The following is a 25,562-nucleotide window of genomic DNA, read 5'->3' as shown; positions in this document are numbered from 1 at the left end:
TGGGTGAGTGTCCACGGCAGAACATTTCCACTTTATTCTCTGTAAACTCTTCTTTGGTAAACAAGAAGACAGGAATCCCCAGGATTAAAGGAACACACAAGTCAAGAACACAAGAGGGCAATCGCCCTCCACCACAGGAACTCTGAGAAGACAGCTACATCATTAGCAAGCTGGTGGGCAGAACCTGGAAATTCGGGGTTGATGGTGGCCTGGGGCAAAGGTCAGGGGCAGCAAGAGGACAGAGTCCATTCTGTTGGACTCAGAAGCCTAAATCATACAGCGAAGGAGCTCATGCATCACAGCGCAGAGACTAGGGGAGCTCCACCCGTGCCCCCACCCACCACCCACGTGATTGGTGATCCATGGCAAGCAGAACTGTCCATCCGGCCAGGGTTGGGCTGGGGCAGCTCGAAGGAACGCTATCAGCCACCCGCTCTCCTTTCCTGCTCCACAAGGTGGTGTGTGCAGGTTGCAGGGGTGGGGAGGGTTGGTCTTGCTCACTAGGTCTGGGAAGGTGTGTCAGATGGGGGCAGGGTTTAGGGGAGGTGCAGAAGCAGCCCCTGTCCCTTCACCCCTTTACATGGGGGGCTCACTGCAGAGCACAATCTCCAGATCCTTTCTGTAGAGTTTCCCCGCCTCAGCCAAGGACATGACGCTCTTCCTGTAGGTGGTGAGTTGCTGGATGTTCATCTCCTAGGAGGGAGAAAGAGGTGAGCGCAGACCTGGTGCTTGGCCTCACACAGAGGAGTTCCGTTCCCTGTCCCTGCCACTGCCATACACACAACTCACAAACACACTGAGCTGTGGGAACCTTCCTTTCACCTCATCTTAGGGTAAACAGCCTAGAGGGACAGAAAGCAAGGACTACGCAGTCAGGCCATGGGTTAAAGGCCTCTCTCTTTGGCTTCCTGGTTGCATTGTTTGGAGAAAAACAGTCAACCTTTTTGGGGCTCAGCTGTCAAATGGGAAATCAATAACCCTTGCCTCGAGGAGGGATGGTGATGGCCAGGTTGGGGAATGAATACACTTAGCACTTGTGCTGAGGGGTTCAGAGAAGGGGGGGTACAGAGGTGACAGTTATGGTCTCTGTAGGAGTCAACGCTACCCCTCCACTTCCCTAGAACTCCATTTACTCAGGGCAAACGTGGGTCTCTAGGTAATGGAGATGAGGTCAGGAAAGGCCCCTGGCCCTGTCTCCAGGCCTCCTGGACCATATGTCCCTAAGCTGCCTCCATTTTAAACAAGGAGGGTTTGTTTATCTTCTGTCTCCTCTAGCAACAGAGCTCACCAGCTCTCCTGTGTCACAGGCTTCCCGTGGTCTTTGGGGACCACTGAGGTAGAGAGACCATAAACACATGCCTTGGTGCATATAGACCAGAGGCCAGTTTTTTTTTTTAATTTAAAGTAAACAGGACCATCAACACCCGAGTCCTTATGTTAAGCAGGCATCATAATAACTGCCCAGGATACAAATGGCCCGCGGGTCTGGCATACAGCAAGGTCACCCTAGCAATGGCGGAGTGGCTGTCTTTTCTTGTTCTCATCTCCGGCTCATCCTCTCCCTCCCCCTTTCCTCCACTCTTCTCCTCCTCTTAAGTGTTACTACTGCTTTGCTTTCTGTTGGGATTCAAAGCCAGGGCTTCTTTAATGCTAGACAAATACTGTACCACCAAGCTGCACTGCAGGCCCCTTTCCTTATTCTTTTTTTTTTTTTGTGGTAAACAGTGGCAGATACCTTAAAAATATACTTCCCCTTTCATGTTGATGGGCCCTTATCTCAGTTTTGATGATGAGAAAATAGAAGGATAAAGGCTAAGCTTCTTACTAAAAGGCTGGATCACCTCATCAAAAATATCTTCAGTCCCGGAGCCTCAAACTCAACCTACTTCCCTAACCTCCCTGTGTCCTGTTCCTCTTTCATGGGGTTCAGCTGTCAGTGTTTGCCTTATATAGTTCAGAGACAACCTCTCAAATCAGTGATTCCTAGTCCTACGCCACTGTCCCCATCCGAATCCTTTCTGAAAGCCTCTCTAGAGGGAGGAACACCTTCCCTAAAGTTGTGAGGTTCTTGGAAAGGTCATGTACACAGTGAGAGGGACATGTGCCTCAGTTATCAACCCCAAACTTGAAAACAATTTCAGGGGGAGTATGGCAGGGATGGACAGCCTAATTCTTATGTCTTGGGGTTCCATTCAAAACTTGGAAAAGGCTTTAGTTTGCTACCACAGCCTTAGGAATGCCACGAGCTATTGAAGTTTAGCCCCTTCTAGAGTCCCCAATATTAATCTGCTTAGAGACCTTATCATAGCCCAAACTGGCACCCTTAAAACAAGGCTGCACCTGCTGTGTGAGCTCACCCCAAACGGCCTCTTCCGTTCCCAGCTCAGGTGCTGAGATTTAGTGACGCAGATCTCCCTCTGATTTACCCTCTCCGCGTCCAGGTGCCAAGCCTGGGGCCTGGCACATGTGGAAGGCTCCCATGTCAACAGCCTCTACTAACACCCCCTTCTCCAGCCTTCAGGGCTGCTTCCAGATCCTAGCACCTGACTCCTGGCTTTGGTCTGCACCACTGGGGCTGACCTGTGCAGCTCTGTGCTCTGTTCTTTACACTGGTGAGCTGATGCCTATGAAGTGCAGGCTGCTGAGGTATAACGCATGTGTGCAGAGTTACCAACCTCAAGCATTAGGCGTGGCCTTATAAGAACTAATTATACTTCATTAAGGTGATTCAAGCCAAAGACGGTTCTTCTTGCAGCCTCCTAATATTCACTGGAGCGCATATCATAAATGATTTTCTGTTGGGATACAGTGTCAGGAAAGAGGTTTGCTGGGCTTTAAGACTGGCTCTGGGGAAGGCTTTCTTCTTCCAGGAACCATCTGAACCCTTCTCACTTACATTAAAATGTAAATGACATATGAAATCAATGAAGGCTGTTACTCAGGTTGAAGCCGTAAGACCAGAAAAACCCTCACAAAAGAAAGAAAATGAACCCAGAGGCTGCAGTGATTTTTTTTTCCTGAAATTGAACATTAAATTTAGCTCTTATTTGGCAGCCAAGGCGGTTGGACAGCTCGAGGAGTTGCAGAACGTTTGTCGTCTAATTAAAGCAAGCAGCAGTCACTTTCTCTGTGAAAACCATCGTCTGGCAGGTGAAGGAAGACGGAGGTCGGTAAAGGCCCCTGCCTTCTGATCGCCATTCCACCCGATCCCTCCCACCCAGGGTTCGGAGGTGGGACGGCTCTGGAGGATTCCCAAGAGGCAGTACCAGGCACAAAACTGGTTTTCTCAGCCTTTACTTTGAGAGAAACAAACTCTTCATTAATTCCCTTCTAGCCTCTTTCCCGGTCCTAGGTTCTGCAGTTAATGAATTTGGAACAGTTCTTACCCCTGCGGGCTTCTGCCCTCCAAAATCTCTCTTTGTGTTAAAAGTTTTTCATGATGGCCATTTGGCTGGTGCATCTACAGGATGGGCTATATCAGCATGGCCCCCACCTCATGGCATCATCAACCACAACAGTCAGCACACAGAAGCAACACGTGGGCAAAGGAAGCACATGGGTAGACAGAACGATTTAGACATGGAAGGCAATTATCAGCTCTAAAGGGGGAGAATTCTGACACAGCAGTGACACCGACAGCAGTGCAGTGCAGCAAGAGATGGGAGAACCGGGTTGCTATGGGTGTGGGGTTTCAGCTTTACAGGATGAGAGTTGCAGGCCTGCTGCTGCTTACACAGTGTGATGGATATACTGGATGGACCCAACAGTCTTTAAAAATGGTCCAGCCCACAAACTGCCGCTGCCTTGTCACCTCAGATCAGAGATGAGAGAATTCATTCTCAGCCTCTCCCAGCCCTGGGCTCATTCCCTCACCTTCTTGTTCTTCTCGTACAGATCCTTCAGGAGGGCGTCCAGCTCATTCTCATCGATGTAGCCGCTTCCATCCTGAGGGTGGCAGCAGAGAGTTGTCAGCGCCCTGCTCTGAACTCCAGCCCCAGTCACCCTGATCACAGCTCTTTCCCCCACCTGGCCTGTGGGTGCGCCTGTGTATGTGATTGTGTGTGTGTGTGTGTGTGTGTGTGTGTGTGTGTGTGTGTGTGTGCGCGCGCGCGCGCACGCGTCTCTGTGTGACTGTGTGTCTGTGTGTGCGTCTCTGTGTGACGGTGTGTCTGTGTGTGCGTCTGTGTGTATGACGGTGTATCTGTGTGTGCGTCTCTCTGTATGTGCCTAATCTTCCCATTTCTCTGTGCAAAGAGAAGTGTTCAGATCCTACAAGGAGAGAATAATGCACTTTCTGTCAACACCAGTCCATCATTCAGTACAGACTCCTGGGCTCCTCTTCTGGTAGTGTTTCTCATTTGCATTGTGATATAAATGAGGTCCCAGAAGCTTAGAGTTAACTGAATAATTGTTGAGTCAACTGCCAACCCTCTCGTTATGAAGGAGACCACCAGAGCAACACGTGCAGGGGCCAGGTAAGATTGGGGTGGGACTAGGAGGTGATTCTCACCCCCAAAGTCCCAGAAAACAACTGGCTGAGCTATGTATGATGGCACAAACACCCCCAAGCCTGTTGGTCGAGCACTCGATAATCTGAGACAGGAGGATGAAGAATTTAAAGGCATCTCAGCCTGCACAGCAAGACTCTGTGTCAAAACTGAAACCAAATCAATTAAAAAAAAAAGATGGAAAAACCAAAGCGGCCAAACAAATAACGGCTCTACTGCCATATCATGACCACGCCCTGACTCTGAGCACCGCCTTCCTCTGTCAACTGCTAAAAACCAACACACAAACCCAAAACCTGTTTTCTATTATGTTAGTAAGAAATCAGATCTGTGGACTCCTGTAGGTCAGGAAGCAAAGAGTGCCATTTGCCTTCCCACGTAACAGAAGAAAGAATCCACGGGCCCAGCAGACCCCTCTGGAAAGCGGGTCTCTTCCTACGGACCAAGCAGTTCTGGCCATTGCCACCACAGGTGACAAGCTTCTGCTTTCCCACCCCATACTCTTCCCTCTCACCTTGTCGTAGAATGTGAAGATGGCATTGAACTCTTCTGAGGTCAGCTTCATACCCTGGAAAGACCAAAGAATTAGAGAGACGAATCCCCAAAATGTAAGTGTGGGGGAGTGAGGTTAATGTGTGAGAAATCATATAAGTCTGCATGACTCTGTCTCTGTGTGTGCGCACGCATGCGTGTGTGTGCATGCATACGCATGTGTGTGTGTTGTTGGAGCAAAGGAGGCCAGAGAGATGAGAAGATGGAGAGGCCAAAAGAAAGCAGAGACATTGGTACCTGGAATTTCAGCAGGAAGTTTTCTTGTACCGGCAAGAGTCTGGAAAGACAATATTAGAGCGGAGATCAGAGGACATGCCATGGGCAGCAGCCACTCAGACGGGGAGCAGGGTAGAGAGGCAATATCTATAGCCATGGACATGATCACAGAGCACTTTATAACCAGGAGTTAGTTGGGATGTTAAAAATAAATAAATAAAAGAAATGGACAAAGTGTGGTATCAAGATTTCTAGTTCTAGCTGGTTTTGTTTTGGGCTCAGATAGGGACAGCAGCACAGGCCTGTTCAAAGTGAAACCAGGATGGACAACACTTACCTGGACATCTCGGAGAGGCCCAGTTTGCCATCTCCATTCAAGTCAAACATCCGCAGCTGTTGGGAAGAGAAAGAGGTGACGGGGTTATCTGCTTGACCTTCTCACATAAGGGCCTCCCCCTGCCATCTTTTCCACTGGGATCACTTGAAGCTAGGGATCACCGAGGCCCAAGTCAGTCACTGGGGGAGACAGTGAGGATTAAGTACCAGCTATCTCTCCCCTTCTGGGGGTGCTGAGATACAACAGCCATCACTAAAGGTCCACCTCTCAATGTTCATCTTCTCCCGGAGCTCTATCAGTTCCCATGGAAACAGAGAACCCCTGCCCCAGTATCACTGTGCTTTGGGGATCAACTCAACAAGGACCACCAAGGATGCATGCAGCTATGAACTTATGCCTGCCGCCATGAGTCATCGCACATAGGCCTGACCCATCAGCAGAGGAAGGACACCGGAAGGGGTGCTGCTAACACTTACTATGGTCTGGGTGTACTCCTGGAGCTTCGGTTCATCATAGGGCCGGTTGGCCTTCTTCAGGAGGTCAGACAGGAACCCCTGGAACACCAAAGGCCTCTTGAGCCCGACTTGCTCACACAGCTTATCACCCATTCACTTACGTATTCATTTAGACAAAGCTAATCTTTGAGCTCTACCAATACATAGCTTTTACATTTCTCTTCTTAAATCCTTTATCACGTGCGGTATAACCGTAAAGGCCTCTGGCTGGCTCCTGGCACATACAACCTTGCCCACAGAATAGGTGATAGAGACTGGCTTTGATTCCCACATCAGAACCCAGTACACAGGGCCCAGCTGTGCCCAAGGATCACTGATTACCCAGAGGAAATGGGGTGGATGTTTAAGTTAGATAGCCAGTCTCCTGGGATTTCCTCAAGGGTACCTGTATTAGAGCCCAGGATGCAGAAGAGGGTGGCTTGGCTAAATGCTTGGTCCTGTAGCTCCCCATGGCAGGCACAGGTCCTTCTGAAGCTCAACATCTGTGCCGGGATCGAGTACCCCTAAGGAACTACAGACCCATGTTCCTCAGCCACCAGGCCCTTCCTCCCTGGTCCTCGAGATGCACCAAGACTCTGGCCTCAGCCTCACTCGCCGTGTCCTCTACACCATCGCTAAGGCCACCAATCTTACCTTGAGCTCATTGGCTTCGATGTAGCCACTTCTGTCTGTGTCGTACTTCCGCCAAGCCTGCAACGGGAACGTCAACCTATTCACAACACGTGTCAAACCCTGCCACCTTCCCCTGTTCTCTGTAATGGGACAGATTGGGACTTAGTGTCTAAGGGTGTTAAGGGTCCTCACTCTACCAGAGGACATGAGACTACACAGAAAAGGGGGGGTATGGCCCGGATGAGATCTCTTACTTAAATCTGAGACAGGCTCAGGCCCTCTTTTATATTTGCTGCTTGTTTTGTTCGTTGGGGGAAGTATGGTGTGTACATCATTGTGTGCCTGTGGAGGCCAGGGGGCAACTTGTAGAAGTTGTCTTCTCCTTTCAACGTGTGGGCTCTGGAGCTTGAACTCAGGTCATCAGACTTGGCAGCAATCACCCTTAGCCACGGAGCCATTCCGCTGGCCCCTGGGTCCTCTTTCGGATCAAGCTGTAAACTAGGTTTGAACTTCTCTAAGTGCTAAGCAGGCAGCTTTGTTCAGGGACAGAAGAAGGACCTAATGGAGCTTAGGTTTGTTTTGGGTTTGAGGTTTTCTTTTTATGTACGAGGAATGAGGGATGAGGCAGGGGTATGAGGAGAACTCTGGAAGGAGCAGGAGGCTCCTCCATCCCTGCATCATGATGTCTTCAACAGATGTGCTCAGTGGTGAAGCAGACTCGGCAATGCCGCTGTCTGTGCTAGACTGTCCCCCAGACAGCACCCCTTGACCTTCCTTATCCCCTCCTCCCTCTCCCTCTCTGAGAGCTCCCATCTTCCACTCTCACTGCATATGGTTTAAGGAATATCGGCCGCCATCTCCAGGGTAGCATGTGACCTAGGCCTCTAGTCTCCCCACTCTGGCCTGAGTTTCTTCTTTGGGCCCAACTTGCTGACCACAGCGGCAGCGTTCTTTAACTCCATCATAGACAGTCTCAGCAGGGTGACACGGGTGTCTGGCCACCATGAAGATGGGCAATCTCCTGGCTTCCAGCTCGGCTGGCATCCTGACTGAATTCACAAGACATTCTAGACCAGAGCCACCTGGGGAAGCTGACTGAACTACAGACACTGTTAGATAACAGGTCTCTGTTGCATGAAGGTGTTACGCGTAGGGGAGAATTTGTTACATAGCAACGGGTAGCTTACCATGTTCTGAGAACATGGGTCCCATAGACAAGGGCTCTGAAACCATCAGATAGGGGATGAGGAGAGAGGGCATGGAAGGTCCTGCCTGGGTCCATGGCAAAGAGTCCCAGGGAACCTTGTTCCCCAAGTCTTTGGTCTATTTTTGTAATTCATCATTTTTTTAGGTGTCTTTCAAATTTTGTTCTTTTGACTTTTCTGCTCATCATTCCTGGCTCCAAATCTACACACAAATACCATCCACGCTGGGTTTCTTGAGAGGGGGGAAAAAAGGTCAGATCTCTTCCTTAAATTTTCCCTCCAGCATGCTTCCACCTCTCTACAGGTGCATCTCACGCTGGCAAGAGTTTTAGAACTTGGAGACAATTTAGGGCAGCGGATCTCAACCTGTGGGTTGCAATCCCTTTGGGGGTGGCATGTCACATATCCTGCATAAATTAGATATTTACATTAGAATTCAAAACAGTAGCAAAATCACAGTTATGCAGTAGCAATAAAATATGGCTGTGTTAAAGGGTAGTAGCAGTAGCAAGGTTTCCACTGAATCCTAATTCTATTGGAAAAAAAAGATTTCGTTTTCACTGTATACTAGGACATTTAGACTTGTTTTTTTTTTCAAGTTATGAAACACAAGCAAATCCATACAGCTTGGGTAGCTGTCACCCAGTCCTCTGCAGGGCAAAGTGTCCAGACGCTGTCCTAACCACAATCCTGCAGCAGGTTTACCCCCGCCTCTCCAAGCCCACCTCTGCTCTATGCAAGCACGGGCTCTAAGTTCTCAACTTCCTTTCCCTTCCACCAAGCTGACCCGATTCTCATTTGCAGAAAGGAGTTAAAGAGACCCGGGCTTTGTAGAATCTCAAGGAAAGTCCTGAGGTGTTCCTAAAATTAGATGTTAAGTGGTGTGCTGTGCGGGATGCAGTCTACGGGGGAACACAAGCCCTGCAGGGCTTCTGAGGGACCATTCCATGTTTGGAGATGCCAAGAACGGAAAGAATGGCTAACCCCAGGAAGGGGTGGTTCTGGGGTGGGAATTCCAGGAGGTGTGTGTGTGTGTGTGTGTGTGTGTGTGTGTGTGAGAGAGAGAGAGAGAGAGAGAGAGAGAGAGAGAGAGAGAGAGAGAGAGAATTTGCTTCTTTTTAAGCATCTCTGATTCTTCAAAGCTACCTGCATCCCCATCCCAGACCAGAGATGGAACAGGGACCAATCTCCGCATCTCTATAAAGAAAGGAATGGGTAGACACAGCCCTAGCTTCCTTTCCTAGTTCCTCCGTTTTCCCATCCTTCCCTCCTCCCCCTTCCTGCTTTTCCTTCTGTGTTAGGGACGGAGCCCAGGGTCTTGCACATGGTGGACAAGCACCCACCACTGAGCTACATCCCCTTATCCATTTTCTATAGACAGAAAAAAAAATGGACCCTTGCAAACAATGCCTCAGGACACATGCTCAGGACGTACCAAGACAGGCAAAGAGCTGAGGATAGAATTCAGAACGTCAGTTACTGGCTTATAGAGTCTTGCCATCGCAGAAAAACTTGAGAAAAATCTTCTAAAGCACCATAAAATTAAGGACATATCTCATGTTTGGACGAGCTGCACCGAAAGGAAGGACTTTGCCAGCCTAAGAAGTGGTTCTTTCCAACCTGGGGATCTCACTGAGGCATGAGTTCTACAAGGACCCAGGTGATGTGGCTGCTGCTGCTACTGCCAGTGCGCAGACCACACCTCAAGTAGTAGGGCCCTGTGGTTAGCATCTCCAGGGATTCTCTGCAGGGTCAGGGCAGACCTTCTCTGTACCCAAGAGGAAGGCAGGTCTCCCTGAGCGGAGAGAAGGCTCACCTCCATAAACTCGGCGCTGGAGCCCACATGCTGCCTGAAGCACAAGAGGAAATTCTCTTCAGTAGGCAGGATCTGCGCCAGCTGGGAAAAACAGAAAACCGCATCAATATGGAGGGGGGTGGGGACGGGACGGGGGACACGACACGGACATCAGGGAGCGGAGCAAGCTTTCCCACAGGAAGGACGGGAAATGGCTGCCGACAGGCGCTATGGAAGTCACATTTGGCTCTATATCATTTCCTTCCTTGACAACAGAAGTTGGCAGCTCTTCTAAGGGGTAGAGAGTTCTAAGAAGAGAACCCAGGTTACCCCAGTCTTTATGGTAAGGGGCTGCTTGACAGACAAAAAGAGCACTCCTTTAAACTGTGGCCACCCAGACTAGAAAGAGCACTTAGGGGATGGCCCTCCCCGAGTGTTTAAAATCTTTAAGAAGTGCAAACTGACGCAGGTAGGTGGATGGATGCCTGGGATGGCCTGCATTACTCCAGGAAAGGGGGCCTTTACAGGTACCTCGGTTTTGACCGTAATGGCACCGTTCAAAGTCTAAACTGGAAGAATTTAACATCCCAAAGGGATGTTGTTGTATTGACTGCAAATTAACACTTTAACAATTCCGTTCTTAAAAACTGCAGATACCCTCCTTCTATCCATCCCAGCTGGCAGCCGACGTAACTGCTCTCCATCCTCTCCCTCCCCTGCCCCTTGCTTCTCTTTCAGCAACCCAGGGCTAAGGCAAATCCTAACAAGTTTAACTGAATGAGAGAATCCTGATTGGCTTTGGAATAGGCACGTGACTCAGTCTAGCCAATGGCATGTGAGAGGAGGGCTGCTGCGGACTGTGGGAAAGGTTTCCTTGTACTTAAAACGGGGACACAGTCTGCAAACGGACATTGTTGTCTGTGGATGTGATTTCTGGAACGTCCAGCCATCTGGCCACAAGAGTGGGTAAGACAATGGTTTTTTGGAGCAGGGGACAGAGCCAAGAGAGGCAGAACCAGAGCCAACCTTGACCACGGTCTTACTCGTTAGTAGCATCTCTTGATTTAGGTGAGGAAGAGTAAACCACGGCCAAGTGCCACGCGTTACCCGAGCCTTGTTTGTAAAGTTCTAGTGACACATGGCCCCACCCATTCTCTTTGGGCTGCTTCCCTGTTACAGTCACAGGCAGCATTGAAGGGTTAGGAAGAGTTAGGGGCCGATACTCCATACCCACCAACGCCGAGTCATTCCTTATAGGTTATTTCTATTAAAGAAAATATCTTCTGACCCTGAGATTTACAACATGGGCACGTATAGCATGTTTAGCCTTTTAAATTGGGTGACAGTGTTGTTCCTCAGTGGCCTGAAGGGAAACTACCCGCAGGACACAACTTCCCCTGCAGGTGAACTACCTTCAGCTAAACTGGAGCTGTCCTGTCCCCCATGCAGTCCCCATCCCTGACCCCCGTCCTTGTGTCATGCCCCCGCCCTGTCCTCGTGTCCTCCTGCCCCTTCCCCGTGCCCCCCTCCTTGTCCCTGTGTCGTCGTGCCCCCCCCCCCCAGGGAAGGTATATGGTTCCCTCAGTCCTTGGATGGAGCAGCCTGTACCCAGTGACGTACTGACTTGGGCCTCCGGGTGAAACACAATCTATGGTACAATCTAGAGAGTTCTAGCTGAGGGAGGCCAAGGCAGAGGTGGTATCCCCGCTTACCTCTCTCTCTGCCCTTCATGAATCATCCTCTCTTCCCTTCTAGTCTCTGCCACACACCACAACCCCAGAATCTCTGTCTCAAACTTGGCTTGTAGAGCACCTGGTCTACGGTATCATTAGAACCAATCTCTATCCTGGAAGAGCTAGGCTCTAATTCATGTGCTACCCCCGTCATACTGACCTCTGGACCAAAGGTCATAAACCAGAGATCATAGTTGACATACATATTTATGTGTAAGTCTGGCTATAAATGTGTGTGCATGTGTGTGCATGCAAGCATGTAGAAATTACATGGAATATGTTGTGCATGTAAATTATCTACATAAAATACATGTTAAATTTGATTTTTAGATGTCTACTTCTGCTAATCAGTCTTCCCGCTGTCTTAAGCTTGGCTTATCACACATTTGCAATTTCTGTTGCTCCCTCTTTCCTCGGGTGACACCCAGAGAAAGCCCCGTTTGTTCTGCTTGGTTGGCTCAACTGCTCGGGTGGGGATGTTTCAGGCTGTGCCTGAGCGTAAGGGGAGGCACAGGGACTTCGGCCCTCGGCCAGCCCTATGGCTCTCACCTCTGCCATCTCGATTTTTCCGTCTGAGTTCTTGTCATACTTCTGCATGAACTCCTTCATCTTCTCTCCAAAGTTGTCGCTCTTTGACATCTGTGGACAGAGAGGAGGCTGATCTTGCTGCCATGTTACCTAGCGGTGAGGCGCTCGGTGAAGCAGAGCTGGGAGTCATTTCGTGTCCTGGACACATGACTCAGGAACCGGAGATGCCAGAGCTCAGAGGGTCAGTCTCTACCTTAGATCTCACTCATAGGACTAGCAAAGGGAGGCAGGACACATCATATTCTGTACCATGTGACTGGATGCACCCTTTGACCCTTGAGATGGGTTGAGCCACAGCTCCATAAGGGGTTTGGACTGATTTCCACTACTCGGACGCAAGTTACAGCCTTTAGCATAACCCAGCTCAACCCATTATTCCGCAGTAGGTTCCAGCCACTCTACCAATACAAAACGAACCGCTCATTTTCCTCTTCAAAGACAAGCTCTTGGTTCTGCAGCATTCCTATCTGAATTCTTGCCAGAAGGAATGTGAGGACATCACAGAGCTGAGGGAAAATTGAAATCCTCCACTCCACTATTCTGAGCATAGAAAAATAGATTACTTACTAAGAGTTTGTTTAGCCCATTGCCCGTCAACGTAAACACAGTGGTCTCCTAATGGTTGGAACCCTTCCCTGGTTTGGGATATGGCTGAGCTGTCATCTGCACCAAGGAGCTCTTTCTTATCCTTCGTCAATGTTGCAGCCCCCACCCCATGTATATATGCGCTTCTACTTCAGTTACCCGAGGACTTCCACTGGGGTTTCAGGCTCCTTCGAATTGGCCCAAGAGAAATTCTACAAATTCTGAGAGCTTTTCTGAATTCCTTCTGTGTCGCCTTTGGAACCTGATCTCAACTTACCAATATCTGTCGGCCAGTATTTATTTATATTTACACATGTGCAAGGATTGATGGCAAGTAGTTAGCATAAATGCAGGCAACCTATGAGAGGATTACCATGGTCCCCAGTGGGCAAGTCATCCCTGCATCCAAGATGCAGCGGCTTCCCTCAAGGTCACCCAGGTAAGTGTGGGCAGAAGTTGAAAGCCTCCCTCCAGCTCCCAAAGTCAGTTTTTTCCTACCACATGGCAGATGCTTTGGGAACCAGTCCTGGATGAGAGCAGCTGGGATTGCCATGGACAGACTCAGCAGTCACCCCTATGCCAGCCGAAGAGGATAACTAAGAAAGGGGTGCTTGGGTTTGGCTGTCTCGACTCAGCACATTCCTCTGCAGAGTCCTGGATCCCACAGTCAGTTCTGAAGCTGTGGTTCCTGTAACCCGTGCTCACATCATCCCAGCAATGGGGGATGATGCCAGAACTGTCGACAAATGCACCCCGGCATCACCCCCAGCTCTCTTAAGCCTGTGGCTTTGGCATGTTTCTCGCTGGGATGCTTTGCTGAGCATTGAGCCTGGAGCTCACACATAGCGAATTCTCTTAAGAGAGCCCAGATTTACTAGTAAGTAGTGGACAAGACGGCAGGTGGGAAGAAAGAGACAAGAGACAATGAGACCCGTAGGAAGGAGTGGGCTCTGTATATTCCAGACTAGACACGGACACAGCAAACCACTCCCAGTCACTTTAGCTTTCGGTATTTCACATGACTCTCCCAGGAGGTTTTAGCAAACCAGGTTGGTACTGGAGGAAATAACATTCCTATTATAGGGGTTGGGTCATGAACTGGAGTCACTGTGTACAGGTCAGAGTTCACGACTCCTCCATCCCAAGGGCACACAGTATGGTCAGGGCTGAGAGCAGACTTCTGAGAAGCCCTCGACTTTTCTCCAGAGGAGCTAGCCTTTGTTGGTCTAGAATACTGGCTTCCGCTCCTCATTCTCCACCAGGGAACATTTGATAATGTCTAGGACATCAGCTGTTCTCCAGGTCCTTACAGGGGAGCCAACCTTTGTTGGTCTAGGATACTGGCTTCTGATCCTCATTCTCTTCCAGGGGACATTTAGTAATGTCTCAGACAAATTTTTTTTTGAGACGGGGGTCTCACTATGTAGATCTGGCTGTCCTGGAACTCACAGTGTAGACTAGGGTGGCCCTAGGCTCACAGAGATCTGCCTGCCTCTCCCTCCCAAGTGCTGGGATAAATGGCTTGCAACATCACATCTAACTTAAGACATGTTTATTGCCATGACTTGACTCTCATGGGTGGGTACAAGGGTTTGGCTAAACACACTACAATGTAAAGACATCCCTCACGACAAAAATTATTCAGCCCCCGATGTCCACAGTGCTGAGGCTGAGACATTGTCATTTAGGCTGTAGGTGTTTGAGGTCCTCTAAGAACCCCATCTTGAGTTATAAACCTTCGGGATTCTGGACTTTGTCCCCTGGAAAAGATATATACATGCATACATAAACACATACCCATGTAGTTTGGGGGATTTATCAACTCTTGGCTTTCTTGATGGTTATCTCTCTAAGACACCCAAGGAGATTGAGATGAGGTATTCTTAGGGGGAAAACCCAGCTTTTCTTTATATCCTTACAAATGAAAGACTCTTAAGTGTTAAGACCAAAGAGACCCCAGGTCTGCTGACTGGGTGCAGCACAAGGCAGGCCATTCTCATACTTGGATAGGTCAAGACGACGGAGAACCCCAGGCACAGGGGTGAAGTGGAGCCTTACCATGCCAGAGCCTTTCCTTGCCTTCTCCAGCTCCTGGAAGAAGTTCTCCAGCTCCTTGCCTTCAATGTACCCATTTCCTGTAAAGACAGATGAAAACAAATGGAAAAGAATTAACCTTTGCCCTAAATAGTAAGACTAAGGGGAGGAGGAAGATGCCAACACCCTGGAAAACGTTGTCCTGCTAGTCGGCAAACAGGTGTCTAGGCCGGCCATGTTAAGTATGGGTCCTTGTCCTCGGGGCACTGGCAGGCGCACGTGCGAGGTTAACAATGAGTGTCCTTGGACTGTTCAGCCAGCAGCTACAGTGCACTGGAGGGACGCACATCTGGCCAGCTGGCAGAGACAGCTGCTGTTCATGAGCAAGCACTGAGTGCTGGAGGTTCCTCAGGAAGTGTCATCTGCATCAGGACTTGTCAGCAGGGGGCAGGCCTGGCACTGGGGAAGAATTGGGTTTCTGGGGTTAAAAAGGTGTTTAGAGTCGGAGAGTGTTCTTCCCACACCCACCTGGAGCCTTAGAGTGTGACATTATTTGGGAGTAAGATCTTTATAGTTGTCACTTGTTATGACAGGGTCCAGGCAGCAGGAAGACAGAGGTAGAGAGTAGAGTGATGTATTTCCAAGCTAAAGACTATTGTGAGCTTACTGCTGCCTCTAGAAGCTGAGGCATGTAACAGATTCTCTCCCCCAAAGGACCCCCCCCAACCTTGATTTCAAATGTCTAGGCTCAAGAACTGGGAAGGCTTTCTGTTGTGTGAGGTTACCCAATCTGTGGTACTTTGCTATGAGAGTCCTGAGAAAGAAATGCAGAAGGGAACCATGGAAGAAAATTATTTAACCCATTTCATCTGCAGACTGGGTTCTTATAATTTAATAGTTCAGCTTGTTGCTGTTTGAGACAATGTCTCACCTTGCAGCCCAGCCTGCTCTCAAATCACTGCTTCTGCCTTCCACGTGGTAAGATTATATCCATGTGGCTTGCCCGAGACTTTTTGGAAGCGGGGAGGAGCACACATATACTTATGTATGTGTGTGTGGGTTGTGAGCACCCGTGTGTGCACATATGAAGACAAATGTCAGTGTTGTGTGTCTCCCTCTATCATGTTCCACCTTAGTTTTTTGAGGCAAGGACTCTCTCTGAACCTGGATCTGATTATCTTGGCTGGATCAGCTGGCCATAGTGACTTTAGGGATCGACTTGTCTCTCCCTCCAAGTTCTAATGCTACAGATGAGCACAGCTACATCTGGTTTTGCTCTGTCTGCAGGGGATTACACTCAGGCCCTCTGCTCTCTGCAGCCAGCTCCCCAGCTCCTAAGTAGGGGTTTTGTATGCGAACCACACAGCCTATTACGGGTGCGTCACCAATATCAGTGTTGTTTGAGCCCAGTTATCGGCATCTAAGCGCAAGATGAGAAAGGACCCGAGGAAAAAGTGCAATGACCAGAAGCAGCTCTGAATGTCAAAGCGCGATTTGTCTGAAGATCACATAAGTAGGGAGGGGTCATCTAGGTTCTTACAACTGGAGCCTGAATGACCCAGACACCAGTGCAGAACTAAGCGCACGGCCAAGGTCACTGGTCCGTGCTAACTCTTAAAGGAGGGAACTCAGACAGGGCTAAGGCAGCAGCTCCAGGATTTAATGCACATTGGAATCCCTTGAGGATCATTAAAAAAATATGGATGTCTGGCTCTCACCATTAGACATTCTGATACTACTAGCTTGGGGTGTGAACTAAGATTGTGGCTTCTTTTTATGACTCCCAGGTGGTTTCCCTGCGTGGCAGCATTAGCCAATCACTGAAGTTAAGTTCCACATCTGATCAACAGCAGGAGAGCAAGGTCCCCATAGAGGAGGTCCAACTTGAATCGTTAAGAAAGTGGTCACGTTCTTCAAGGACATATGGAATTGCAGACTTAACAGAAGAGCAACATGGAAGCATTTGCCCTGGCCTCTGTGTGGAGCATGGGGGTGGGCGGATCTCTCTGGCCTCTCTTCCTAGTGCCCCTGAGGTCTTGACTCCCAAATGAATAACCTTGGAGGCCATGCTTCCTGGAGAAAATGCTTCAATAAATATCGTGCTGAGAGAACTGCGCGAGATGAATTATGCATTTATTTTTGTCCGCAAAGAAAAGGTGATTACTGGGTTCCTCTGGGATGAGGCAGTTGTCTTTTCTTCTAGGATATTCTACAAAGTGCTTCGGGAGAATTGGAAATTCACAAGAAGATGGGGCTTGTTGGACAGCTGGGGTGAGGTGGAGTGAACTGGAACTTTCCAAGCAAAGAAACAGAGGTTTTGGTGATTAGCCACCGAGTTGGTGCCCAGTGACTTTACTCTCCTGCTGTGACCTGACAGTTGTCCCATTGCTTAGGTGAAGCTTCCCTGTGACTAAGAGCACAAAGCCTTAGTCTCTACACTTTTTCTTCTTCTCCTGGGAGGCTTTACAGGTTAGACAGCGTGGTAGGAAGCTGAGCTCAGCTCCGAGGCCATCTGCAGCTTCCAGAAGGCCGAGGCTAGGGTGGGTGGAATGGGGGACTTAGAGCTGGTACTATGAGCATGAATGATACTATGAGGGATCATGATATAGAGGCCACAGGGCCGGGGGCCAGGGCCCAGGTCAGGTACGTGGATGAGCATGTGTTTCCTGGGAGTGTTAGAAATTGGCTGATGGGAACGGGAACAAGAGGCAGCCACATGAGGAAACATAGCCTTCACTCAGCTCTGCATAGCAGCCTTTACCAAAAGCCCTCACCTGGGCCCGGCTTCACATGGCCTGTGATGCTCTGTCATTTCTCCAGTCCCTGTACCTGCTGCATAGGGGGTTGGCCCTTCCCATATAGGGATCAATGCCGGTTTCTCCTCCTGTGACGCCCAGACTGTGAGCATCACCTCTCTGAACCTCAGTTTCTTCAGCTATAAAATGAGAATAACGATAGAGCTTCCTTCTGTAACTGCTTGAGAGAGGCAGCTGAAGAACAGTGAACTTAGGCCGGGTGCTGGCCCACAGCAGCACTGGGAGGCTGAGGCAGGAGGATCAGGAGTTGCTCCCTGGATGAGAAGGACCGGTAACTTTGCCAATTGAAGCCTGAGCTGCCTAGTTGAGTCTGTGTAGTGAGGCCCTATCTTGGAACAAACAAAATCAGCAACAAAGACGGCAAGAGAAAACGAAACGTGTCAGCCGTCATCACCACCGTGTTCTTGCCTCTGCTCTATGTTAGGAACACTTGGGTTTTGGACTACTAATTGATGATGTGATCGAATAGAGGTGACTTTCCCAAGGATCTTAGGACAGGATGGGTAAGAAAGAACTCTCTGAGAAGTCCCAGGCAATCAGAAGAGGAAGAGAGAAGGAAGAGTAAACTTGGAGGCAGGGAGAGGGAGCCAGGAGCGGAGATGGTGACTTGGCACCAAGAAGCCCCTTTCCTGGATACAGAGAGCAGCAAGAGGGTTCCCACTAGTGCAGTGTGCCTGAACAAAAGGAGAAAATTGAGCTACATGCAGCAGGCCTTCCTGTTTCAGATTGAACTACAGCTCCAAGCTGCAGACATGGCCCTGTTCCCACAAAGCACAGAATGATCCACGGGGATGTGACTAGCCTTGAAAAAGCCAGACGAGCCATTGGCAGTGGAGAGTGAGAAGTGGGGGGCAGATACACAGGTGGGTCCAAAAGAAGGATTTCCACCACTGGAGGCGCAGACCTTCCCTCTAAGGCCACCCCCAACCATCATTGAGCAGGCCCTTTCCTGGAAGGCTGGGGTACAGGAGCAGTTGGCCAACATCTTTCTAGGGAGATTTAAACCCTGGGCAAGAGGCTTGCTTTTTCTGTGACCTTGTTACAGTTTTGGGGGGTGGGGGATGGAGAAGCAAATCTCATGTGGATGGGCACTGATAAAGATGTGGTTACCATAGTAACCATCATTACTAGCCTCCTTCCAACCATGAACACAAGGGAGAGGGGCTGAGAGGAAGCCAGGGACCTTGCATCCTTCCTGAGCCTACTTTTGTTTCCGTATTTCATCACCGTGTACCTCAAAGCTAAGGACAGATAACATTTCGTTATTATCAATCTGCCCACAGAGGATTGGAAACTCTTGACTAAACGGTGCTGTACCCCAGAAAGGTTTATTTGTTCCCCCGTGAGGTTTGTATGTACAGATTTTCTGAGATGAGCAGGCAAAAGGTACCCAGGGAGAAGGAGGGACTGTCCCTTGATCTAGAACAAGTCAGTTCTGCTGGGCCTCAGTTTCTCTCTCAAGCGGGCCAAACCGCTCAAAAACCCTCTCTGCTTTACAGATCCATCAGGAGAGCCACACAAAGTGACGTTTTGGAAACATCCTGGAAGCTGCAACATCTATAAATGGGAGGAATCACTTTTTCATTTCCCCACCTCCTCAAGCCCTAAAGGTTTCTGACAACCACCACTCTCTTTAGGGTGCTGGTTCTCAACTGGGGGAGCTTTGACAATGACGCCATTGCCTGGGCTCTGCACAGGTGTTTTCTGACTTTCTGATGCAGTGCGGGAGCCTTTCGAGCTCCCACAGCTGGTAGTACATTTCAGACATGGAGGTGTAGAGCCATTACCTGGGGATCTTGTTACAGTGAAGTTTAGCTTGGTAACTCTAGAGTACCGCGGAAGAGCTGGCTGTTCCTGCATGGTATGTGGACTGGTGGCAACCTGGGAACTGGTTAGACATGCAGGCTCCAAGCCGAAGCCGGATTTGTAGAGTGCCACAGAGCGGGTGTGAGATATTAGCTTGAATTCCTAAGCCCCGTCCCCAGAAGGAGCAGAATCATAGGCCCCTCCCTCTGCTTTCTGCACCTCTGGGTGAGCGGTTTAACCAGGCCTCAGGTGCTCTGTGATCGCATGTGGTTAAGTGTGCCCAAGAGACTTATCGGTTAGTTTGAATAGCAGGCACTGGCTGTTTCCAGAGGCCTTCTCCTTTCTGCCTTGCTCTCTAGGTTTCTGCCCCACCGACAGACAGGTGCTATTAATCCCACCTTGGAGGAGAGGACTTGGTGTTGGGGTTTCCATCACACTGCTAACAGAGGCCACAGTGTCCTTTTGTTCATCCCGGGGATAAGGTCTGTTCATAGCTGTACTTGCATGGGTTTCATTATCCATCACATATACACGTATGCTCCCCACACCTTTCCTAGTGGCTCTGGGGCGGGGTGGGGGGATGCCCCAGATCTGCAGCTCATGGGACAATGTTTGGACACTCCCATTTAAATCTACTCTCGGGCTGGGCTACTTTGGAATGGGGCTCAGGAGCTAGGATGGGTCCCCTGAACCTGTGGACAGCTGGCAGCCTGACGCTGGGCTGAGTCCCAGGCATGCGGAGGCCAGAAGGAAGGGGCAGATTGAGCAAGAGGTAAGACTGCAGAGCGCCAACCAGGAGGGGAGAAGGCTAGAGCCTGAGGCTCCAGATGGGGCGGCTGGGCACAGGAGGGCAGCTGATGCAATCCACCAGGGGGGGAGGGATGCCAGCCGGCCGAGCACTGCCGAGGCCCCGTTCTTGAAGAGTCTACTGCCTGCTCTATTAATTCTGGCTCTGTGGGAATTGAGGAAGATTTCCCTGAGGGGTCTCCTGAGCCCCAGCAACCTCCCCAAGGGCCTTAGCTAGTAAAGCCAGCTATGCCTGAAGTGGGAATAAGCAAGATGAAACAAGGGGTGGGGGGGAATAGGGCATCTGGGCTGGTGGCTGCCTGGGCAAGGCCGGCTGAAGGAGCTTGTCAGTACAAACACTTCACCCCAGCCCTGCTCCTTGGTTACCTCTCGGGGGAGCCCCAGCTGTTCACAAACCCATCTTCCCTACTCCTGGCTGGTGCAATCACAGTCCAAGAGGCAAGGGGATGGCTACCCAGAGGATACGTGGCTCAGAGCTGATATACTGTCTACACTCCACACCAAAGGGGACCATTTGTGAAACAATTAGCCCAATGGTGAAACGGACCGGGGACTAGGCAGTCCCCAGGAGCTGCCCCAAGTGAGGTGGGAGGCTTTCCCAACATGCCTTTAATGCTAATGCCAAGCCCTGCCGAAATGTCAACAGAAAAAAAGCCTTCTTCACCTTGGTCCCCAGACCTAGACCCCACTGACTGTAATGAACTGAGACCCAATGTGTGTGTGTGTGTGTGTGTGTGTGTGTGTGTGTGTGTGTGTGTTGACGTCAGAGGTCAACCTTGAGTGTCATTCCTCAGGCGTCACCCATCTATTTGTTGTTTGTTTTGCTTTGTGGGTTTTATTTTAGATAGGGTCTCTGGCTGGCCGGAAGCTGGCCAGTGAATTCCAGGGTGCTCTCCCTCTGTAGCCCCACGTTGGGGTTACAAGTGTAATCTTGTAATCTGATTTTTTAAAATGTGGTTTCTGAGGGGCAAACTCAGGTCTCCGTGCTCGTGATGCCAGCACTGTATCATGAAGTCATCCGTACAGTCCCTTCCCATGGTTTCTATGAGTCTATGATGAGCTTAAGAATAGTAGTTCTGTTGAACTGTAGACATCGGAGTCAACGTGTCAAAACTTCATGTCTACTGTGCATTTGGTAGCCTTGTTTTCACAAGTCTTCCCGCATTGCCGTGTGTGTGTGTGTGTGTGTGTGTGTGTGTGTGTGTATGTGTGTGCACTCCACTAGAAACAGAGCGGGCAGTGTGTGTGTGGGGGGGGGGGCTCTAGGAGGACCTGCCTGGGCATCTGGTTCTGGTCTTCAGTGATATGTGGTTTTTCAGGACACTTCTGTTAGAGCCACGGGGTTTAGGGGGAAGAGCCCTTGTCAGTATTGTATGTATGGTCCCTTTTATTATTAACTTCCAAAGTCCTCAGTGAAGGGAACCGCTGAGTCCCACCTGATAAGGAACAAGACTCAGTCCTTAGGAAAGGCTTTAAGATGTTAGCTCATCACGACTAAAGTGGATAAAGCCCAGAAGACACTAAGTAGGTCTCCGTACCTGTAGCTAGGTACACATTCTTTGGGGATAGAAAATGTCCATAAGGTCATTTCCTTCTTACGTAGTGAAATCAGCTTACCTTTGAGTTTTGCTATAGTCTTAAAAGTAACACTTTTGGGGACCCTTTCCCGTGTTTGCACAGACTTCATCTCCCTTTGATGCACTATTCTACGGCAGAGCTGAATATAATCCACTTTGGGGGGGTTTAGTTTCAAATAACTCCTTTAATAGGCTTTTTTGTTTGTATTCCTTTCTACATTCAACTATACTATATGGGTCACGTAGATCCTCTATCATATATAGGATACAAAATATATTCTACATATTATATAGGATAAAGGCTTGGACCAAGTGGAACCTCTCTTGGTCCATGGATGTCGACTTGCTCCTGGCAGCGTACTCTTCTTACTCTTCTGCGTTCTGATTGCTCTATTTCTCTACTGAGCCACAACGTGGCTCCTCACAGGTTACCTGTGGGCTAGGAACCTGGTAGCATCTGTCAGAACTATACAGAGAGGATATGTACACTCTGTCTGGGGCATACAGCCCTCAGCCACCTGGTTCTCTCTCTCTCCTTCTCCCCCTTCTTCTCCCCAACTCTCTCCCTCCCTCTCTCTCCTCCCTCTTTCTCTCTCCCTTCCCCTCTCCTTCCCTCCCCCCTCTCTCTGTCTCTCCCTCCTTCTCCTCTCTCCCTCCCCTCCCTCCCTCTCTCCCTCTCTCTTGCTCTCTCTGTCCCTCCTCTTCCCCCCTCCCCTTTCTTACTGAGTTGCTCATGGTCAAACCTAGAGCCTGGTGCATGCTAGATAAACATTCGGATAAACAGTGCGTCTCTGAGCCTCATCCCATCTCTTTTTACTTTTGATTTTGAGGGTCTCACCACGTTGCCCAGGCTGGCCTGAAACTCACTCTGTATTCCAGGAAATCTTTGAATCTGCAGTCTTCATCCTGAGCACCTGGGTATAGGCCTGTGCTACCAGGCTTCACAGCCACTTGGATCTTAGAGAGTTAAAAAATTGTTGACAAAGTGACCAGGAAGCAGCAGAGTGAATATTTCAGATACTGTGTCTCTCAGAGTGTGGAGGGGACATGTAGGAAAGTCCCAGAGCCTGCAAAGACATAGGATGGCTTGGCTGCCACCTCACTGATGCCCGACACTGCAGTAGAGAGACTCCCAGTGCCTACCCTTGGTCAGTGAGGGAGAGCCAGGCTTGTAAGGGGAAACTAGAAGAAATCTCTGGCCATTTCCTGCAGTTCCCCACTCCCCAAATGCCTGCTCTTCCCTCCCCACTGCCAGTGACCTCTTTGAAAACACTCTTTTTTGGATGAAGGAACTAGGTAGTGCCCCTTCTTTCTGTCTGGAATGGGCTGAGTAAGGGTCACCACCACCAGCCCCAGCCTCCAGTTCTTCTCTTGCTGGATCAAGGTCTTTTCTAACGTGCCTCCTTTGTTTACAAGAGTCTGGAATAGTAGGGAGGTGGCTTCTCTCCCTGGTGCCTCTCATTAACTGGGCTCCAGTGAGCTCACTCCAGGGACCCTGTGAGCTGCGGAGAGTGTCCCAGGGGTCTTTAAGGTACTGAGCAGCAAACCTCTCGTAATGGATCCATAAGTCTCAAACAAAAGCCAGCGCAGGTAAGAGATCCTTAAGGCTCAAACAGGGCCAGGCAGCTCAGGGGATGAGATGTTAGGTGCTGCAGCCTTGGGATGGTAAGAGGTCAAGGAGAGGGTCAACCATAGAGGCACAGAGAAAGGCAGCCCCAAACTTCTAGGTTCCTCAGTGAAATTCCAATTTGTCCACACAGGCACTTGGCGAGTCACATTGCTGTTGTTTCTGGTCCCACCTGGGACTTTCTCCAGGAGGTGTGTGGGTGCATTCAAGGATCCCTTTCTGGGATTAAAAGAATCACCCACCACCTCCAAAGCTGGGCTGAAGATCTTTCGTAGGCCAGTGTACACTCTACAAAAGTCCACTCTCCCTAGCCAGGAGGAGTCCCCTCGAATGGGGACCTAAGCCCCAGCTGGAAGCCACCATCACCAAGCCCTGTGTCAGCTTCCTCCTCTACACAAGAGGCATGTGCCCAGAAGCATCCCAGAGTGGGATTCAAAAGGGGGCAACCGTTTTTTTTTTTAAGTGTGGTGTCTCAAAACAGACCTTAAAACAAGGTTTTCACGATGATTGAGAGGGCTACTGGTTGTCCCCAGGGAAAAGTCAGCTGTTTATAGCTGACTCATCTAGCGGGAGCCCGGTGGCATAACCTTCATAGCTTGGTAACTTTCCTTGACTCATTCAAGTCTCTGGCGCAGATACACTGGCCAAAGCATGTCCCATGCGAAGCAAAGCAGGCAGGCTGCAACGATGCTCTTGGAGCCCTTTCAGTCCTGGGCGGCAGGAGCAGGGAAATGAGATACACCCCCTCCTCGGTCCCATTTTTCAGATTGAGCAACTGAGCCACCGCCTTCAGGAATGCTCAGGCAGATTATGTCCTATCCTCGGATACCTAGGCCCCTGGTCCCCAGCTTTCTCCGTAGCCTCCAGGGAAATGGAGCCTCACCTATTGGCACCCTCAGACATTAACCCTTTCCTTCCCACAGCACTGGGAGCAGAGAGGCTCTCTGGGCACCCGCCTTCAGACTCTGCCAAGGGGATTCAGACAGGAGGGAGAGAGATCAGGGAGTTACCAACTGATAAGACTCTTTCCCACCCCCTCCCTTTCAGTCTCATGATAAAGCCCCGCCGCGAGCTGCCACCCTGCCAACAGGTCGTTCTGGGTTCTCAGCTTAGCCGGGGCATTGGAGAGTAAATTGAAATGGCTCTTTTCCCTCTTTTTTTTTTTTTTTTGAATGATGGAAAAGTCTACAGTAATATCAGAAGCTGGGAGTGGGGGCAGGGGAGAGATGAGGGGTTGGGGTGTTGGTATGTGTGCTCTTTGTATACTCGAGTATTGTGGATACTTGGAATCTCAGGTGTGGGAGTCACCTCCGAAGCCATTCACCCGACCTCACTTTTTGGGTTGGTCATTGTGAAGACCACCATAGGGCAAAGTGTTGGTCACAGGGGTGTTTAAGAAAATCACCCCCACCCACAGACAGTCACTTAGGGTACCTGAGTCTCTACTATCAGGCAGCAGGTTGGGGGCTAGAAGCAGGGGCCTCCCTACCACACCCACATACTGGTGGAGTTGGAAGAAGGGTAAATTCCCGGCTTGTTAAGAGCCCCCCCAAACCAATTCTCTACTCCTGCTCCTGGCCAACCGGGCCCCCAGATTCAGAGGAGACCCCCGAGTTTCCCTTCAGGATACCCAGCTATCGCCATCTCCTATACTGACGATGGGGGTAAGGAGCAAAAGGGGCAACATAAATGGGGTTCGGAGACCTGTAGCCACAGGGCTGGAGGCAGAGCGTTAGCTTGAAGTGAAAGGTGGGGAAGGGGGCAGGGGAATCCTGGGGAGCCTCACCACCCCCGAGCCTCCTCTCTGGGAAAGCTCCGACTTGCTCAGAATGTGGGCCTTGGGCACCCTGCATTGGGAAAACTTACTAACAGTTGTCACCAGGGCAGCTGGGCGTTTCCCAAACTCAAGACCCCAGTAGGCTCTGCCACCAGAAGAAACCCGTTGGGGGAGGGCAAAGCATACCTGCCCACATTGAGTCATGCCAGTGACCCCTTTGCTAACCTCAGGTCCCCGGGGGGTCAACAGATCCAGAAGTTGGAAGATTTCCTTACCGTCTGCATCAAAGTGCTTCCAGATTTCCAGGAACTGGGATGCTGTCAGCTCGGCCAGGTGCAGGTAAGGGGGCTGCTGCTGCGGGCCAGCCATGGCAAACCGCTCCTGGAGATCTTAAGGCGCTCAGCGTTGTCACCCGGTGCCGCTAGGCTCTGGTTCTCGCTCTGGGGCTGCGCGCCACGCTGCCTTTATAGGC

The 25,562-nt window shown here is 50.1% G+C and overlaps 1 protein-coding gene across 1 annotated transcript; it reads right to left on the bottom strand.

Annotated features, from left to right (window-relative positions):
* On the bottom strand, positions 1-25,562 carry Calb2 (calbindin 2). The gene is made up of 11 exons (XM_005345681.3): positions 25,366-25,562; positions 14,705-14,781; positions 12,023-12,112; positions 9,762-9,842; positions 6,762-6,818; positions 6,090-6,167; positions 5,614-5,669; positions 5,298-5,337; positions 5,023-5,076; positions 3,874-3,945; positions 1-693 (listed from the first exon to the last, which is right to left on the bottom strand). Exons 1-11 carry the CDS (start codon positions 25,457-25,459, stop codon positions 577-579), a joined length of 816 nt encoding a protein of 271 aa, XP_005345738.1. The 5' UTR covers positions 25,460-25,562; the 3' UTR covers positions 1-576.

The sequence above is a fragment of the Microtus ochrogaster genome, chromosome 4, assembly GCF_000317375.1.
Source record: "Microtus ochrogaster isolate Prairie Vole_2 chromosome 4, MicOch1.0, whole genome shotgun sequence".
Classification (NCBI taxonomy): Eukaryota; Metazoa; Chordata; class Mammalia; order Rodentia; family Cricetidae; genus Microtus; species Microtus ochrogaster.
The sequence above is the reverse complement of the archived record's forward strand: the minus strand, read 5'-3'. Positions and strand labels throughout refer to the sequence as shown.

Excerpts from the sequence above, each read along its gene's own strand:
- Calb2 (XM_005345681.3), bottom strand. The coding sequence starts at position 25,459 with ATGGCTGGCCCGCAGCAGCAGCCCCCTTACCTGCACCTGGCCGAGCTG. Across the intron at positions 14,782-25,365 it reads GAAGCACTTTGATGCAGACG|GAAATGGGTACATTGAAGGC; the intron begins GTAAGGAAATCT and ends CTGTCTTTACAG. Across the intron at positions 5,670-6,089 it reads AGGAGTACACCCAGACCATA|CTGCGGATGTTTGACTTGAA; the intron begins GTAAGTGTTAGC and ends TCTTCCCAACAG.